General features: G+C 57.5%; 1 protein-coding gene across 1 annotated transcript; it reads right to left on the bottom strand.

Annotated features, from left to right (window-relative positions):
* Positions 1 to 572: 572 nt before the first annotated feature.
* On the bottom strand, positions 573 to 8673 carry FMOD (fibromodulin). The gene is made up of 3 exons (XM_053963809.1): positions 8394 to 8673; positions 3765 to 4775; positions 573 to 1635 (listed from the first exon to the last, which is right to left on the bottom strand). Exons 2-3 carry the CDS (start codon positions 4759 to 4761, stop codon positions 1484 to 1486), a joined length of 1149 nt encoding a protein of 382 aa, XP_053819784.1. The 5' UTR covers positions 4762 to 4775; positions 8394 to 8673; the 3' UTR covers positions 573 to 1483.
* Between the last annotated feature and the right edge of the window lie 8042 nt (positions 8674 to 16715).

The raw sequence follows: 16715 nt of genomic DNA, 5'->3' as shown, positions 1-16715 counted from the left end.
ATTTGGATCTCTGGGATGGGGTTTGGGATGTCGGGATGAGGCCGTGATGAGGGTGTGGATGTCCCTGTGCCACCCTGGCATGGGGAAAGGGGTGTCCCAAAGGATTGGATGGGATCTCCTGCCTGGCTTCTCCACGAGCCTTGGCTGGAGCTTTGGGGCTGCCCCCGACCAGGGATTGGGATTTTTTGGAACCCCAACTCCTGCATCCCACAGAATCCTGCAGGCTCTGCTTCCCTGGCTGCTCCCAGCCTGGGACATGGCACTTTCTGCTCCCCTCCGTGTGAAATTCCAATTTTTTTTTCTTTTATTTTTTAACCATCCCCCAGCCCAGCTGTTAAAAATCCTCAGCACCGAAGCTTGAGGGGCCAGAAAAAAAAAAACAAAAACAGTGGTGCCTCCATCCCTCCCACTCCCGCGGAGCCTTTTCCATGGATATTTTCCCCTGTTTCACCGGGAAATGCGGTGGAGCGGCAGCTCCCGGGGAAAGCTCCGTGCCATGCCCGGGCCAGCCGCTAGACGGCAATTCCAGCCTGGAAAATCATCCCGGAGAGGAGCAGAGGCTGGGACGGCGCTGGCTGCACGTTCTGGAAGGGTTTTATTGATGGGTTTGGGGTTTACAGTTCATGCTGGTGAAATTATGGGATTTTGGGAGTTTTTTTTTTAATGATTTTTGCATGCAGGAACAACGCGGAGGGCCGGGGTGATCCCCTGGACAGGTCACCCCCAAAGCTCAGCTGCCCCTTGGTCCTCAAACTCAGCCACCCGAGGGGCTGAGCTGGGGAATTTGGGATTTTTAGGGAATTCCAGCGTGGCTCTGTGATTAGTTTCAGGGTTTTAATTGGGATAGCCCGGGGGCCTGAGCTCAGGGAGGGGCAGCTGGGGGTGACACCACCAGGGGTGACAGCTCCGGGGAGGGGTGACAGCACCAGGATTTTCCCCATCCTGCCCTGATCCAGGGGTTTGCGTGGAAGATTTGGGATCTTCCCATGCCCAGCCTGTTCCTCAGGGGGGTTTCCCTCTGAGCCCAGGGCGGGTTTCTCTCCTTTAGGGTTTCTCTCCGTTAATTCTGGAGCAGGCTGGTGGAAAAGGGGGGAAAAGGAAGGGAAGGGATGGATTTGCTCCTCCTCACCCCGCACTGAGGGACCCCCTCCAGCCTGGAGGTCTTTAACCCTTCACTCCTGCAGCTCCCAACCCCTCGGGTGCTCCTTCCAGGGGGTTCAGAGCCGGTTTTGGGATCGGCTTTGGGATTTCGCCGTTTATCCAAGGCGGGATGAGCCCCACCCCTGCTGTGCCCCACCCCAGCCTGGGGCAGGAGGTGACAGCGGGCACGGCGCTCTGCGGGGTGGGATCTGAGTGGGGAAAAGCGAGAATTTCGGGAAAACCGGCAGCACGCTGCGGTGGCGCTGCCGCGAAGCCGAGTCGGATGGAAAAGGGGGAACGAGGGGAGTCCCTGGGAGCGGGGGACACAAGTCCTGAGGGTGGCTCAGATCTCGATGACGGTGGCCCGGCGCAGGCACAGCGGCGCGTCCGGGGGCACCGCGTTGCGCTTGATCTCGTTGCCGTCGAGCCGCAGCACCTGGAGCCGGGAGTAGTTCATGACATCCACCACGGAGCAGAAACTGCTGATGGAGAACTCTGGGGAGGAGAGGAGATGGTGAGGCCTTCAGGGTTTAGGTTTTGTGGTTTTCAGCTTCTGTGTTGCTTTAGAGTGTGGGGCTGGGCTTCGCGTTACGGGATGGTGAGCTCTGTTCACAGGGTAGGGAGACAAAACAATTCCTGCTCTATGAGCCGAATTTCAAATGATGCAAATCTCAGGCCCAAGATCATAAACAACATGGGCTGAAGAGAGGAAAAACAAGCAGGATGTGATTTCATAACCTAAGGCTGGAACTGGACAATTAACTCCAATATGCAAATGGACCAGAACTTATAAAAGTCAGAGACCCCGTGACCGGTTGTGCATTTTGTGACCATTTGGGTCCATCTTGGGACCATTTTGGGTCCCTCTTTGGTTCATTTTGTGGCCATTTGGGTCCACCTTGGGTTCATTTTGGGACCATTTTTGTTCATCTTGGGTTCATTTTGTGACATTTTGGGACAATCTTGGGTTCATTTTGGGACCATTTTGGGTTCATTTTGGGACCATTTTGGTTCATCTCGGGTGCAACCCTGGCTGGGCTCTTGTGCTGCCCAAGGTGGGTCCATTGAGGAGATCCTTTGAATAAATCCCTGCTTTATTCCTTAGCCCTGTCCAGCCTCTGCTCTAGCTCAGCCTTCTCAAGGCATCACTGGAGCTGAATCCCCCCCATCCTTCCCCCAAGGGCTGATTTTTAGTGATAAATTCTCTGTTCTGGGGGATCGACCTCTGAGTGCTGCTTTGTGTTGAGGCAGGCAGGGGGAAAAAATATGGGAGCAGCCCAAATTCGCTGATTTTTCCTGCGGATTTGGACTCAACCCCTCAAGCTAAAAGGGTTCCTGGTGCTCCTGGCCGCAGCCAGGAGGAGCAGGAGGGTTTGGAATCTTCCCTGCCCAGCCGGGATGGAGCGCTCGGAGGGTGGAGTCGGGTGGAAAACGCTGCTTTCCATCAGGGTTTTCCTTTCCAGCCTCTTTTTGGAGGCTTCCTGTGCTGCAGCCTCCATCCCCTGACCCCTCTGGCCACCGTGGGACCCTCGGGCAGCGTGTCCAGGAGCGGGGATGTCCCTGTCCCCATCCCAGCCGTCCCCTCTGCGCTCCTCTGCTGCCAGCGCCAGGCAGGGAAATTCCAGCCCAGCCCAGCCCAGGCTGCGTTTGGAAGCGGGAGATGGAACAAACTCCAAAATACATTTTTGGGTTTGTGGTTTGTTTTTTTTTTTTTTTTTTTTCCGTGCAGGATTTGAGCCTAGAGGGCAGCAGAGCTCCAGGCCGGGCTGCTGCTGGAAAAGGCAGCGGGATGCTGCGGGGGGGCACGCTGGGATTTGGGGATTTGGGGGCTGCACCCACAGAGGGGAGCCTCGGTGGGGCGGAGGGGCAGGACCGCGGTCTGGGTGCTCCAAAGGGATTGGGGCCGCGCTCCTGGGGCCGCATCTCCGATCCTGGGGGTGCTGTGAAGGTCAGCAGGACCCGCAGAGGAGGAGGAGGAGGAGGAGGAGGAGGAGGAGGAGGGGGCGGAGCCGGCGGTGGCTCCGCGGCGTTTGTGGGCAGACGGCGGCAGCTCCGGTTTGGAAAGCAAACATTTGGGAATCTGTTCCCGTGTCTGTGCTGCTGGCAGCTCCCCGCTGCGGGGTTCTGTGTTTTCCCTGCAACAGCTGATGGCTGCACTGACACCTTCCCATTCCCATTCCCATTTCCAATTCCCATCCCCATTTCCCATTCCTATTCCCATTTCCAATTCCCATCCCCATTTCCCATTCCTATTCCCATTTCCAATTCCCATCCCCATTTCCCATTCCTATTCCCATTTCCAATTTCCATCCCCATTTCCCATTCCTATTCCCATTTCCAATTCCCATCCCCATTTCCCATTCCTATCCCCATTTCCCATTTCTATTCCCATTTCCCATCCCCATCCCCATCCCCATCCCCATCCCCATTTCCCATTCCCATCCCCATCCCCATCCCCATCCCCATCCCCATTTCCCATTTCCCATTTCCCATTCCCATCCCCATTTCCCATTCCCATCCCCATTTCCCATCTCCCATCCCCATTCCCATCTCCATCCTCATCCCCATTTCCCATTCCCATCCCCATTTCCCATCCCAGTTCCCATTCCCACGCCCCTGCTCACCGTTGATCTGGTTCCCCTGCAGGTAGAGGTTCTCCAGGTTGGTGTTGACCCGCGGGATCTTCTGCAGCCGGTTGTAGGAGAGGTCCAGCTCCAGGATGCTGCTGCTGTTGAAGGTGTTGCTGGAGAGCCCTTGGTTGGTCAGGCTGTTGTGGGACATCCTCACGTAGAGCAGCCTGGGGGACACCTGGAAATAATCGTCGGGGATGGCGTTGATGTAGTTGTACTCCAGGTAGAGCTGCTCCAGGGACGCGGGCAGCCCGTCGGGGACCTTCCTGAGGTTGTTGTAGCTCAGGTCGGCCAGGATCAACGACTTGAGCCCCTTGAGGGACGCGCCCATCTCGAAGATGAAGTTGTGGCTGAGGTACAGCGCCGTGAGGTTCTCCAGCCCCTCCAGAGCGTTGGAAGGCACCTTGGAGATCTGGTTGTAGGAGAGGTGGAGCTCGCGCAGCGAGCGCGGCAGGGGGCTGGGCAGCCTGGTCAGGTTGTTGTTGTTCATGTAGAGCCTCTCCAGGCGCTGCAGCTTCCCAAAAACCCTTCTCCCCATCTTCTCGCTGCTGATCTGGTTGTTGTGCAGCGCCAGCCACTCCAGCTCCGTGGCGTTGTCGAAGGCTCCCTCCTGGACGGAGGTGATCAGATTGTTCTGGAAATAAACGTACTTCATCCGCGACGGCACGAACGGCAGGTACCGCAGGTTGCGGGTGTCGCAATACATGGCCGAGGAGAAGTTGGGGGGACAGTCACACTCTTGGGGACACCGCCAGGGCGCGGCTTGCTGCGGCTCCGGCTCGGGCTCGGGCTCGGTGTCGGTGGCAGAGGGGTAGGAGTAGGCGTACGCGGGGCTCTCCTCCTCGTAGTAGGGCACGTAGTTGTAGGAGGAGACGCGGGACTGCCGCAGGTAGTACTGGAGCCACGCCAGGTCCTCCTCCTCGTTGTACTGGCCCAGGGAGGACCCGCAGAGCCCGGCCAGGATGAGGATGAGGGTGGTGGCCCAAGGCATGGCGCTGGAGGGACCTGCGAGGGGACAAAGCCGTGGGAGGATGAGCCGGGGAGGCAGGCAGAGCTGGAGGGGGTGGCAGAGCTGGAGAGGCAGGAGATGGGGGAATCCTACCCAAAAATCCCCGTCTGTGGACATTTCCCCTGTGTGGGGTTACGTGATCTTCCCCCTTTTCACCCTGGAGAAAATTCCAGCCCGGTGGAGATTTGGGAGGAACCGGGGGAGATTTGGGGAAAAACCTCCCTCACTGGTGGAGATCTGGGAGAAACCAGTGGAGATTTGGGAGGAATCTCCTTCCCAGTGGGAACTTAGGGGAGAACCTCCATCCCTGGAGGAGATTTGGGAGGAACCAGTGGAGATCTGGGAGGAATCTCCATCCCAGTGGAGATTTGGAAGGAACCTCCCACCCTGGAGTAGATTTGGGAGGAACCTTAGTCCTCGGTGGAGATTTGGGGGGAAACCAGTGGGAGATTTGGGAAAAAAAAACTCCCTCCCAGTGGGGATCTGGGAGGAGCCTCCATTCCTGGTGGAGATTTGGAACAAACCAGTGGAGATCTGGGAGGAATCTCCATCCCAGTGGAGATTTGGGAGAACCCTCCACCCCAGTGGAGATTTGCTTGTGAGATCCTGATTTCTGGCTAATTCCGTTCCAGTTTCTGGGGACACGCGGATTTGCGCGAGGTCACACGAGGTGCCCGGGCTTGGCTCTGCGTGGGAGGGAGGAGAAGGAATTTGGATCCCCTTGGAGAAGGGATTTGAATTCTCTGGCTGAGAGGGGAAGCTGCCAGATCAGGGTGATTTTGGGAGCTCGAGGAGCCTTTTGAAGGAGCTCGAGGCATCTTTTGAAGGAGCTATTTATGCTCCGTTCGCTGGTGACAGGAATCGCTGTGGGTTTCTTCCAGCTCTCCCTTCCCCCACAGAAACGCAGGATGCAGATCCTGGTAAACAAATTCTGCCTGATTTTGGAGCTGAAACCTCTTCCAAGCTTCCATTTCCCCAGGCACGAGAAGGGGCAGCACCCTCGCTGTGACCAGGGAGAGGGGACAACACCCGGTGCTGGATCCAGAGGAGAGCAGGGAATGAGGCAAACCCATCCCTGATCCCCATGGCCGCCTCCTGCCATGCCCAGGTGGGGCTGGAGCAGGAGGATTCCAGCTCTGGAGTCATCCTCCCTCCTCATCCCGGGATAAATGAGCGCACGGGGTGTTCCTGCAGCCAGGCAGGTTGAAATCCCTCCAGGAATTTCGCTGCTGGGAACGGGAGAGGATCCTACGTGGCTGGGAGGGGGTCACTGCCAGCTCTGCTCCAGCAGGGACCGGCAAGGGACAGCAGGGACAGCAGGGACCAGGAGGGACCAGTAGGGACAGCAGGGACCAGTAGGGACCAGTAGGGACCAGTAGGGACAGCAGGGACCAGTAGGGACAGCAGGGACAGCAGGGACCAGGAGGAACCAGTAGGGACGAGTAGGGACCAGTAGGGACAGCAGGGGACAGCAAAGGACAGCAGAGACCAGCAAGAGACAGCAGGGACCAGTAGGGACCAGTAGGGACCAGTAGGGACATCAGGGGACAGCAGGGACAGCAAGGACAGCAGGGACAGCAGGGACCAGTAGGGGACAGCAGGGACCAGTAGGGACAGCAGGGACCAGTAGGGACAGCAGGGACCAGCAGGGGACAGCAAGGACCAGTAGGGACAGCAGGGACCAGTAGGGACAGCAGGGACAGCAGGGGACAGCAAGGACCAGTAGGGACAGCAGGGACCAGCAAGGACCAGCAGGGACAGCAGGGACCAGTAGGGACAGCAGGGGACAGCAGGGACAGCAGGGACAGCAGGGACAGCAGGGACAGCAGGGACAACAGGGACCAGTGTCCCCTTTTTGCCATGCCACGGGTGGCCCTGAGGTCACCTGGTGACCCCTGGCCGTGTCCCCAACCTGCAGCAGAGGAGGGGACGCCCGGCCTGGCATGCACAGAGGGCACAGAGTGCCCTGCCCTGCCACCCTGGCACGGGAAAAAAAGGGGGATTGAGGCAGGCTTGGCAAGGCCCGGGTTTGTCCTTTTTTCCCTGCTCCCTGCTCCGTGTGCTCGGGATCCTGCGGGATGCTGAGTGCCACGGGGAGCTTGGCAGGGGCAGAGGAGTTTCTCCTCCTCCTCCTCCTCCTGCTGCTGCTCCAGGGCTCTGTGCCTGCTCTCATACCAGAGCCTGCAGCTTCTCCACCCTCTTGGCAGCCTCTTCTTGGGGGCCCCTTTGGGGCAAAACCCCATCCCTGGAGGAAAAACCCCATCCCCGGGAGGGGCAAGAACCCCATCCCTGGGGCAAAAATCTCATTCCTGGGGGCAAAACCGTATACCTGGGGGCAGAACCCCATCCATGGAGGAAAAACCCCATCTCTGGGGGGGCAAAAACCTCATTCCTGGGGGCAAAACCCTATACCTGGAGGAATAACCCTATACCTGGGGGCAGAACTCCATCCCTGGAGGAAAAAAACCCCATTCTTAGGGGGAATATCCCCATCGCTGAGGGCAAATCCCAATCTCTGGGGGCAAAACCCCATCTTTGGAGGCAAAACCTCATATGTGGGGGGGCAAAAACCCCATTTCAGGGGGCAAACCCCCCATCTTTGGGGAAAATCCCCCATTTCTGGGATCAGAACCCATCCCTGGTGTCCCCCCCCACCTTTCCTAGTGCCCCCCTTCAACCCTCTGGTGACCCCAAAATCTGTCCCCAGCACCCCCCGCTGTCCCCTCGTTGTTTGTGGGGTTCTCCTCCCCTCCCTGGGGGTTCACCCCTGGGTTTGGGGTGGGATCTGGCCCTGAGGTCCCTGTCCCCTCCTGGTGTCCCTGTGCTGTGCCAGGGGGTGCAACGGGGTCAGCTCCTCATTCCAAGGATTTGGGGCCATCCGTGGGGTCATGGCAGCGCTGCTGTGCCGGGCACGGAACCCTGGGATGGGATGGGATGGGATGGGATGGGATGGGATGGGATGGGATGGGATGGGAGGCACTGCCCAGCGTGGACGGGTGTCCAGATCCCAGATGAGTGGGCATGGAGGTGGCAGAGGGGCGGGAGGGGAGGTGGGATGGGGAGAGGGGTGGGATGGCAGAGGGGCAGCAGGAAAAGAGGGGAGGGAGGCGGACATCAGGAAAAGTGGGCAGGAGGGGAGAGGGGCACGAGGAAAATGGGTGGGAAGGGAGAGGGGCAGCAGGAGAAGTGGGCAGGAGGGGAGAGGGGCATCGAGAGAAGTGGGCAGGAGGAGAGGAGCAGCGGGAGAAGTGGGTGGGAAGGGAGATGGCATCAGGAAAAGTGGGCAGGAGAGAGAAGCAGCGGGAGAATCGGGCAGCAGGAGAGGTGGGCACCGGGAGAAGTGGGTGGGAAGGGAGATGGGCACCGGGAGAAGTGGGTGGGAAGGGAGATGGGCAGCGGGAGAAGTGGGCAGGAGGGGAAGTGCCTCTCCAGCAGCTCCGTCTCTCCAGCTGTGCCACCCTTGGTGCTGCCCCGCGCTTCCCGCCGCGCCGAGGCGCGGGGATGGAAATCAGGCTTCAAAAAAAAAAAAAAACACAAAAAAAAAAAAAAAAACCCAAATAAATAAAAATAATAATAATAAAAAAAATGCCTAAAAACCGCCGAGCTGGACTCACCGAGCTGCGCTCCTCCTGTGCAAAGGCGGCTCCGGGCTGTGCCGTGGCACCGGCAGCATGGGCGGGTGGCTCCCGAGCCGCAGCGCCGGGCGCCCGCCCCAGATCCCGGAGCAAATATTGCGCTGGCAGGGCACGGGCTCGGCAGGGATTTCGGGGAGTGACCTCCCAGCCGCAGCTTTGCAGGAGAGACTGGAGAGCCCCTGGTGCTGCCTGGCGTTATAAATAACCTGCGATTTCTTTCCTCCCTCTCCCTCCTCTCCCTCCTCTCTCTCTCTCTCCCGTCTTTTCTCTCAGGAGTGTTGGCACTTTCCAGGCTCCCTCTGTTTAACGACTTAGCGGGGTTGGGATGATGTTTTTCAGGGCTCTCCTGCGTTTCTCATCAGGGAGCCGTGAGGAGGCCGCTGGCCAGATGAGGGAATATCGGGTTTTGGGGGTGCTGAGGGTGGGATTTTGGGGAAAAACAAGGAATTACCCTGAATTTTTACACTACCGGGAGGGGAGACGTGGGCCCTGCTCCGGGTGCTCCCCAGGAAGGCTCAGTTTGTGCAGTGCTGCCGTTAAATATTTGGGATAAACATTTCCATGAACGATAAGGCGGCAGCATCCAAAGTAAATAAATTCCCTACCAAAGGGGCCACTGTGACAGCGGGAATTTGTCTTCGAGTTTGGCAGCGCGGGGTTGCCAAGCTGGCATTTCTGCAGGCTGGGAAAATCCACATGGGACTGGGGGGGTCTCATCCATCCCACCAGGATTTGGGGTTTCATCCATCCTGCTGGTATTGGGGGGTGTCGTCCATCCCCCAGAACCGGGGGCCTCATCCGTTCCCCAGGATCTGGATCTCATCCACCACCCAGGATTTGGGATCTCATCCATTCCCTGGGATTTGGGATCTCATCCATTCCCTGGGATCTGTGGTCTCATCCATCCCCGGGTATTTAGGATCTCATCCATCCCCCTGCATTTGGGATCTCATCCATCCCCCTGCATTTGGGATCTCATCCATCCCACCAGGATTTGGGATCTCATCCATCCCTCTGGGACTGGGGGATCTCATCTACCCCCCAGGATTTGGGGATCTCATCCATTCCCTGGGATTTGGGATCTCATCCATTCCCCTGGGATCTGGTGTCTCATCCATCCCTGGGTATTTAGGATCTTATCCATCCCACCAGGATTTGGGATCTCACCCATCCCTCTGGGACTGTGTGATCTCATCCATCCCTCAGGATTTGGGGATCTCATCCACTTCCCCAGGATTTGGGATCTCATCCACTTCCCCAGGATTTGGGATCTCATCCATCCCACCAGGATTTGGGATCTCATCCATCCCCAGGATTTGGGATCTCATCCATCCCCCAGGATTTGGGGATCTCATCCATTTCCCCGGGATTTGGGATCTCATCCATCCCCAGGATTTGGGATCTCATCCATCCCCCCGAGGCTCAGCAGGGTGGGAATGGGGAGATGAGAACAGGGAGCGTGTCCTGAGGGTGATCCATGGCTGGGAAGAGGTTTTGGGGCTCATCCCCGTGCCCCTGGGGGTCCTGCAGAGCTGTCCCACTCCCTGTCCCTGTCCCCATCCCCATCCCGGCTCCCTGAGTTCTTTGGAGCCGGCTCTTCCCGGCCTCTCCAAGCATTTCCTCCCGCAAGGAAAGGAGAGGAGAGGGAAGGAGGAGCCCGGAGCGGTTCTTGCCCGGCTCCAGCCGCGCTCACGGATCCTCCCAGGAGCCTGGAATGATTTAGCGGAGCTCAGCAGGTGCCAGCTCCCCCTCTGGGCTCCCTTTCTCCTTGTTTTCCATAGAAAATTCCCAGCCAAAACATCCTCCCGGGGGAGGGGGGGGAGCCCTGCAGGGATCCGGAGCGCTCCCGCCGGGACGAGGAGGAGGAGGAGGAGGAGGAGGAGCAGCGATGTGAGGGGAGTTGGGTGGCCGGGCTTGGAGGGACACACTGTACAGCGGGCACTCGGCCAGAAATCCCGAATATTTGGGAAGGGAAATGTGCCTGGAAAGCACAGCCCGTCTGCAGGGAGGGAGGATGTGGAGAAAGTGGGAAAAGAGGGCAGGGAAAGGGAGGAAAACCCCAGGGAAGGGAGGTTGGGAGGGGTTTTATCCCCTCTGAGCGTTGTTGGTGGCAGCTGGAGAAGGAATCCCACGTGGAAGGGAGGGACTGGAGGCTTTGGGATGATGGAGAGGTTGGAGGGGTTGGATCCCATTCCCAAGGAGCCGAATTCCCGGGAAATTTTTGTGAAATTCTGCAGAATTCCCAGGAAATTTTTGTGAAATTCTGCTGAATTCCCAGGAAATTGTGTGCTGCTGTCAGAGCATCTCTGCTCCAAGGATTTCAGGGCCTGGAGGTTTTCCTGGAAAAGCAGACAGTCCCCAGCCAGGCTGGATAAGGAATTCCAGCCTCCCCAGCTCCTGGAAGTTTAAAGGATCTGGGATATGCTCCCTTTGGAGGAGGAACCCTCCGTGGTGGCTTCCAGGGGTGCCCTGGGAATGCTGAGGAGCAGGAGATGGCCCCGAGCGGTGCCATTCCTGTGGCCACATCCCCTTTTCCAGCCTAAACCAGGGAATATCAGCGTGCTGGAGCTCAGCCCGTGCTCCCCACGGAACCCGGGACTTTCTGCCCAATCTCACCCCGACCAGACCCGGATTATCTCAGGGAAATGAGAGTTTTCCATCTGAAGAACCCCATGAGGATTTTCCCTTCTTGTCTCCATCCAACACTGGAATCTCATGCTCCAGTTATCCCAAAGTTCCTGGCAGGGCTCCCTTGGCACCAGGGGGGTGTTGATAGGACCTCATTGCTCCCTCTCCCTTCATCCCAGCTCCTTGCACTTCCCAAGTGACTTCCACGACATTTTTCCACATCTTTCCCCCCAAAACCACCAATTCCCCGCTGCTGGCTGCTCGGAGGAAGCCCAGAGCTGGTGACAGGAGCTGGGAATGTGCTGTCCTGGATTCCTGGAACCCCAAATCCTTCATCGCTGCCCAGTCCCATCCGGAGTGGTCATTCCTGGATCCCAGTCTGCATCTCATCCGTGCCTGCTTTGCTTTGGTTTTCCAACCCAAGCCGAGCAGGGATTGTTTTGGATGGATTTTTTCCAGCTGTTTTGATCAAATCCTTTGGAATTTCGTATCTGGAAGCACCGAATCTGGCCCAGCTCTGCCTTTAATCCTCCAGTCCCGGGAGCTTCCCCACGGATGGACACAGATTTCTTGGGATGCTTCCCAACAAAACAAAGCCACAAAACATTTCCCTGCTGCCCCTGCCGAGGCTGAAGGGAGGCTCAACCCCACCCGCAGCACCCAGGCACAGACTCGCTTCCTTTTCCTGCTTTTTCACTCCTGGGAACTCCCGCTCCCGAGGAGTTTCAGCCTTGCTGCTCTGTCCTCCCCCTCCTGCTGGTTCTCACAGGGGGAATCCTCACAGCCCATCCCAAACCCCCAGATCCATGGAATCCTCACAGCCCATCCCAAACCCCCAAATCCATGGAATCCTCACAGCCCATCCCAAACCCCCAGATCCATGGAATATCCTCACAGCCCATCCCAAACCCCCAGATCCATGGAATATCCTCACAGCCCATCCCAAACCCCCAGCCCCATGGAATCCTCACATCCCATCCCAAACCCTCAGCCCCATGGAATATCCTCACAGTCCATCCCAAATTCGCAGCCCCGTGGAATATCCTTGGAGCCTATCCCAAATTCCCAGCCCCGTGGAATCCTCACAGCCCATCCCAAACCCCCAGCCCCATGGAATCCTCACAGCCCATCCCAAATTCCCAGCCCCATGGAATATCCTTGGAGCCTATCCCAAACCCCCAGATCCATGAAATGTCCTTGAAGCCCATCCCAAACCCTCAGTCCCATGGAATGTCCTCACAGCCCATCCCAAATTCCCAGCCCCATGGAATCCTATCCCGGAGGGAGTCACCAGTTCCAGGGACTGACCCCGTGTGTCCTGTAGGTCCCCCTTGGATCTTGGCCCTAAAGGCAAATCCCTGAGGATTTGAAGGTCCCAACTGCTCTTTTATGAGATTCCAGTGTCAAGATTCCCAAACGGGAGCCAAGGAATCCCTTGGCACCTCCAGCCTTGCTCGGGCAGATCTTCCTCCTCTTCCTCCTCTTCCTCCTCTTCCTCCTCTTCCTCCTCTTCCTCCTCTTCCTCCTCTTCATCTTCCTTTCTCTGGGTACCTCTGGATTGCTTCATCCATGCAGGTAATCCTCATTTTCCTCCTTTTCCTTCTCTTCCTCCTCTTTCTCATTTTCCTCCTCTTCCTCTTCTTCCTCTTCTTCCTCCTCTTCCTCTCTCCAGGTACCTCTCACTGCTCCATCCATGCAGGGAACTCTCATTTTCCTCCTTTTCCTCCTCTTCCTCCTCTTTCTTCTTTTTCTCCTCTTCCTCCTCTTCATCTTCCTGTTCTTCCTCACTCAAGGTACCTCTGGACTGCTTCATCCATGCAGGGAACCCTCCTCTTCCTCCTTGAACTCCTCTTCCTCCTTTAACTCCTCTTCCTCATCACTCCTCATTTTCCTCTTCTTCCTTCTCTTCCTCCTCTTTATCTTTCTCTTCTTCCTCTCTCCAGGTACCTCTGGATTGCTTCATCCATGCAGGGCACCCTCCTCTTCCTCCTCCTCCTCCTCCTCCCCCAGGCACTCCCTGGAGGGAGAGCTCAGGTCCCTGCAGGGCCCGCTGGAATTCCCTGTGCCCGGGGAAGCTCCCTGTGGATTCCCAGCACCCCGGACCCCGCGGGCTCTGCCCAGGACAAGCAGGGCAGGGAAAGGGAATCCCGAGGGATCCCGGGATCCCTTTGGGGTGGAGGGCCCAGGCCCCACATCTGGCCAACAACTGCCGGGGCGGGAAGGTCAGCGGGGAGAGCCGAGCCAGCCCTGCCTCGACCTCCCTTTTCCCTTTTTTCCCTTCCCAGCCACGCATTCTTCAGCCCAAACAACATTCTTGGATGGAGATTTGAGGGAATCTGGAGGGAGTCGGTCACCCGGAGACGGAGCAACAGCCGAGCGAGCTGCTGGAAACTCTGACCGGGGCTGCTGCGGCCCCGCGGCCCGGCTGGATGCTCCCGGAGCTCCTGGAATCACCAGATTTCCATGGGAGCTGCTCCACAGCTTCCCTGGCATGGGGCGAGCTGCCCGCGCTGAGGGAGGGACAGAAAATCCCACAGTGTCCCTTCCCGTCCCCGGCTGGGGGCTGGGAAATGTTGGGAGATACTGGGAGATACTGGGAGATACTGGGAAATGTTGGGAGATACTGGGAAATGCTGGGAAATGCTGGGAGATAGATACTGGGAGATACTGGGAAATGTTGGGAAATGTTGGGGGATGTTGGAAAATGCTGGAAAATGCTGGGAGATACTGGGGGATGTTGGGAAATGCTGGGAGATGTTGGGAGATGCTGGGAGGTGTTGGGAGGTGTCGGGAAATTTTGGGAGATGCTGGGAGATGTTGGGGCAGCGTTTTCCCCATCCTGCCCTAATTCCAGTCTTGGAATCTCACGTGGTTCCTGCCGGGTGTCTCTGGGTCTGCAGGTTGTTGTGGGGTGGGCTCGGTCCTGACAGTTGCCAGCCCCATGGAATCCTTTCCCAGCCCCATGGAATCCTTGGAGCCTATCCCAAACCTCCAGCCCCATGGAATCCTCACAGCCCATCCCAAATCTCCAGCCCCATGGAATCCTTTCCCAGCCCCATGGAATCCTCACATCCCATCCCAAACCCCCAGCCCCATGGAATCCTCACATCCCATCCCAAACTTTCAGCCCCATGGAATCCTTGGAGCCCATCCCAAACCCCCAGCCCCATGGAATCCTTGGAGCCCATCCCAAACCTCCAGCCCCATGGAATCCTTTCCCAGCCCCATGGAATCCTTGGAGCCCATCCCAAACCCCCAGCCCCATGGAATCCTCACAGCCCATCCCAAACCTCCAGCCCCATGGAATCCTCACAGCCCATCCCAAACCCCCAGCCCCATGGAATCCTTGGAGCCCATCCCAAACCTCCAGCCCCATGGAATCCTTGGAGCCCATCCCAAACTTCCAGTCCCATGGAATCCTTGGAGCCTATCCCAAACCCCCAGCCCCATTGGAATCCTTGGAGCCCATCCCAAACCTCCAGCCCCATGGAATCCTCACATCCCATCCCAAATTCCCAGCCCCATGGAATCCTTGGAGCCCATCCCAAACCCCCAGCCCCATGGAATCCTCACATCCCATCCCAAATTCCCAGCCCCATGGAATCCTTGGAGCCCATCCCAAACCCCCAGCCCCATGGAATCCTCACATCCCATCCCAAATTCCCAGCCCCATGGAATCCTTGGAGCCCATCCCAACCCCCCAGCCCCCCAGAAGTGCCTCTGGATCCCCTCTGGCCTCACCCTGGGGGCTCCATCCCGTTCCCTGCAAAGCCTGGGGTGCATTTAGGGAGCGTTCCCAAATCCCAAATCCCCACCCCAGGCCGTGCCGGGAGGGCACAAGGAGGCTCCGAGCTCCTCGCAGCCACTGGAAAAAAGAGCTTGGAAAAGGTTAAGGGATTCATCTGGAGCAGAGCTGGAAACTCTGAAGCGTTTCCTCATGCCGACGTTCCCTCCTGTCCCTGGACTGCTCTGACACCTCCATGGATACGGAGCCAAACACATCTGGGAGCGCTGGGCTTTCCAGAGGATCTGCTGGGATCATCCTGGGGCAAATCCCTCTGGGGTTATCCCGGGGCAAATCCTGCCAGGATTATCCTGGGGCAAATCCTGCCAGGATTATCCTGGGGCAAATCCTGCCAGGATTATCCTGGGGCAATTCCTGCCAGGATTATCCTGGGGCAAATCCCACCAGGATTATCCTGGGGCAAATCCCTCTGGGGTTATCCCAGGGCAAATCCTGCCAGGATTATCCCAGGGCAAATCCTGCCAGGATTATCCTGGGGCAAATCCCTCTGGGGTTATCCCGGGGCAAATCCTGCCAGGATTATCCTGGGGCAAATCCCACTGGGATTATCCTGGGGCAAATCCCGCCAGGGTTATCCCGGGGCAAATCCCACCAGGATTATCCCGGAGCAAATCCCACCGGATTATCCCGGAGCAAATCCTGCCAGGATTATCCTGGGACAAATCCTGCCAGGAAGACAGGACAGGGAGGAGCTGCAGGGGTCACTGAGCCCCATGGGGGTCACAGGTCCCTCTCTGGTGCCCAGGGTTGGGATGTGGGTGTGCCCAGGGATCTGGGGGTTCTCCGGGGGTGCCAGGGCCAATCCCAGCAGGATCGGGATGCTGATCCCATCCCAGCAGGATCGGGATGCTGATCCATCCCAGCAGGATTGGGATGCTGATCCCATCCCAGCAGGATTGGGATGCTGATCCCATCCCAGCAGGATCGGGATGCTGATCCCATCCCAGCAAGATCGGGATGCTGATCCATCCCAGCAGGATCGGGATGCTGATCCATCCCAGCAGGATCGGGATGCTGATCCCATCCCAGCAGGATTGGGATGCTGATCCCATCCCAGCCCTGGGGTGGATGTCCCAGCCCTGAGCTCCATCCCCGGCTGGGACGTGGCAGCACCGCCCTGTCCCTGGTGGGACCCCAGGAGGGCACAGGGAGCTCCAGGATGTTTTCCAGAGGGAATTGCTCCATGATTCCAGGTCCCAGCTGCCTCTCCCCTCCGGAGCCTCCAGGTGCTGCAGCGGGAAAACCACGGCATTCCCATGTTTGGATCCCCAATCCCTGTTTTCCAAGGCCCAGGGCATTCCCATGTTTGGATCCCCAGTCCCTGTTTTCCAAGGCCCAGGGAGTTCCCATGTTTGGATCCCCAATCCCTGTTTTCCAAGGCCCAGGGCATTCCCATGTTTGGATCCCCAATCCCTGTTTTCCAAGGCCCAGGGCATTCCCATGTTTGGATCCCCAATCCCTGTTTTCCAAGGCCCAGGGAGTTCCCATGTTTGGATCCCCAATCCCTGTTTTCCAAGGCCCAGGGCATTCCCATGTTTGGATCCCCAGTCCCTGTTTTCCAAGGCCCAGGGAGTTCCCATGCTCAGATCCCCAGTCCCTGTTTTCCAAGGCCTGCAGTGTTTCCATTTAAATCCCTGCAGGACAAATAAAATCCCTATAAGAGAAATAAATCCCTATAGGAGAAATAAAATCCCTATAGATCAATAAATCCCTATAGGAGGAATAAATCCCTATAGGAGAAATAAAATCCCTATAAGAGAAATAAATCCTTATAGGACAAATATAAACCCATAGAGGGCAAATTAACTCCATATAGGAGAAATAAATCCCTACAGGACAAATAAAATCCTTATAGGACAAATATAAAT

The sequence above is a fragment of the Vidua chalybeata genome, chromosome 24, assembly GCF_026979565.1.
Source record: "Vidua chalybeata isolate OUT-0048 chromosome 24, bVidCha1 merged haplotype, whole genome shotgun sequence".
NCBI classification, from domain to species: Eukaryota; Metazoa; Chordata; class Aves; order Passeriformes; family Viduidae; genus Vidua; species Vidua chalybeata.
The sequence above is the reverse complement of the archived record's forward strand: the minus strand, read 5'-3'. Positions and strand labels throughout refer to the sequence as shown.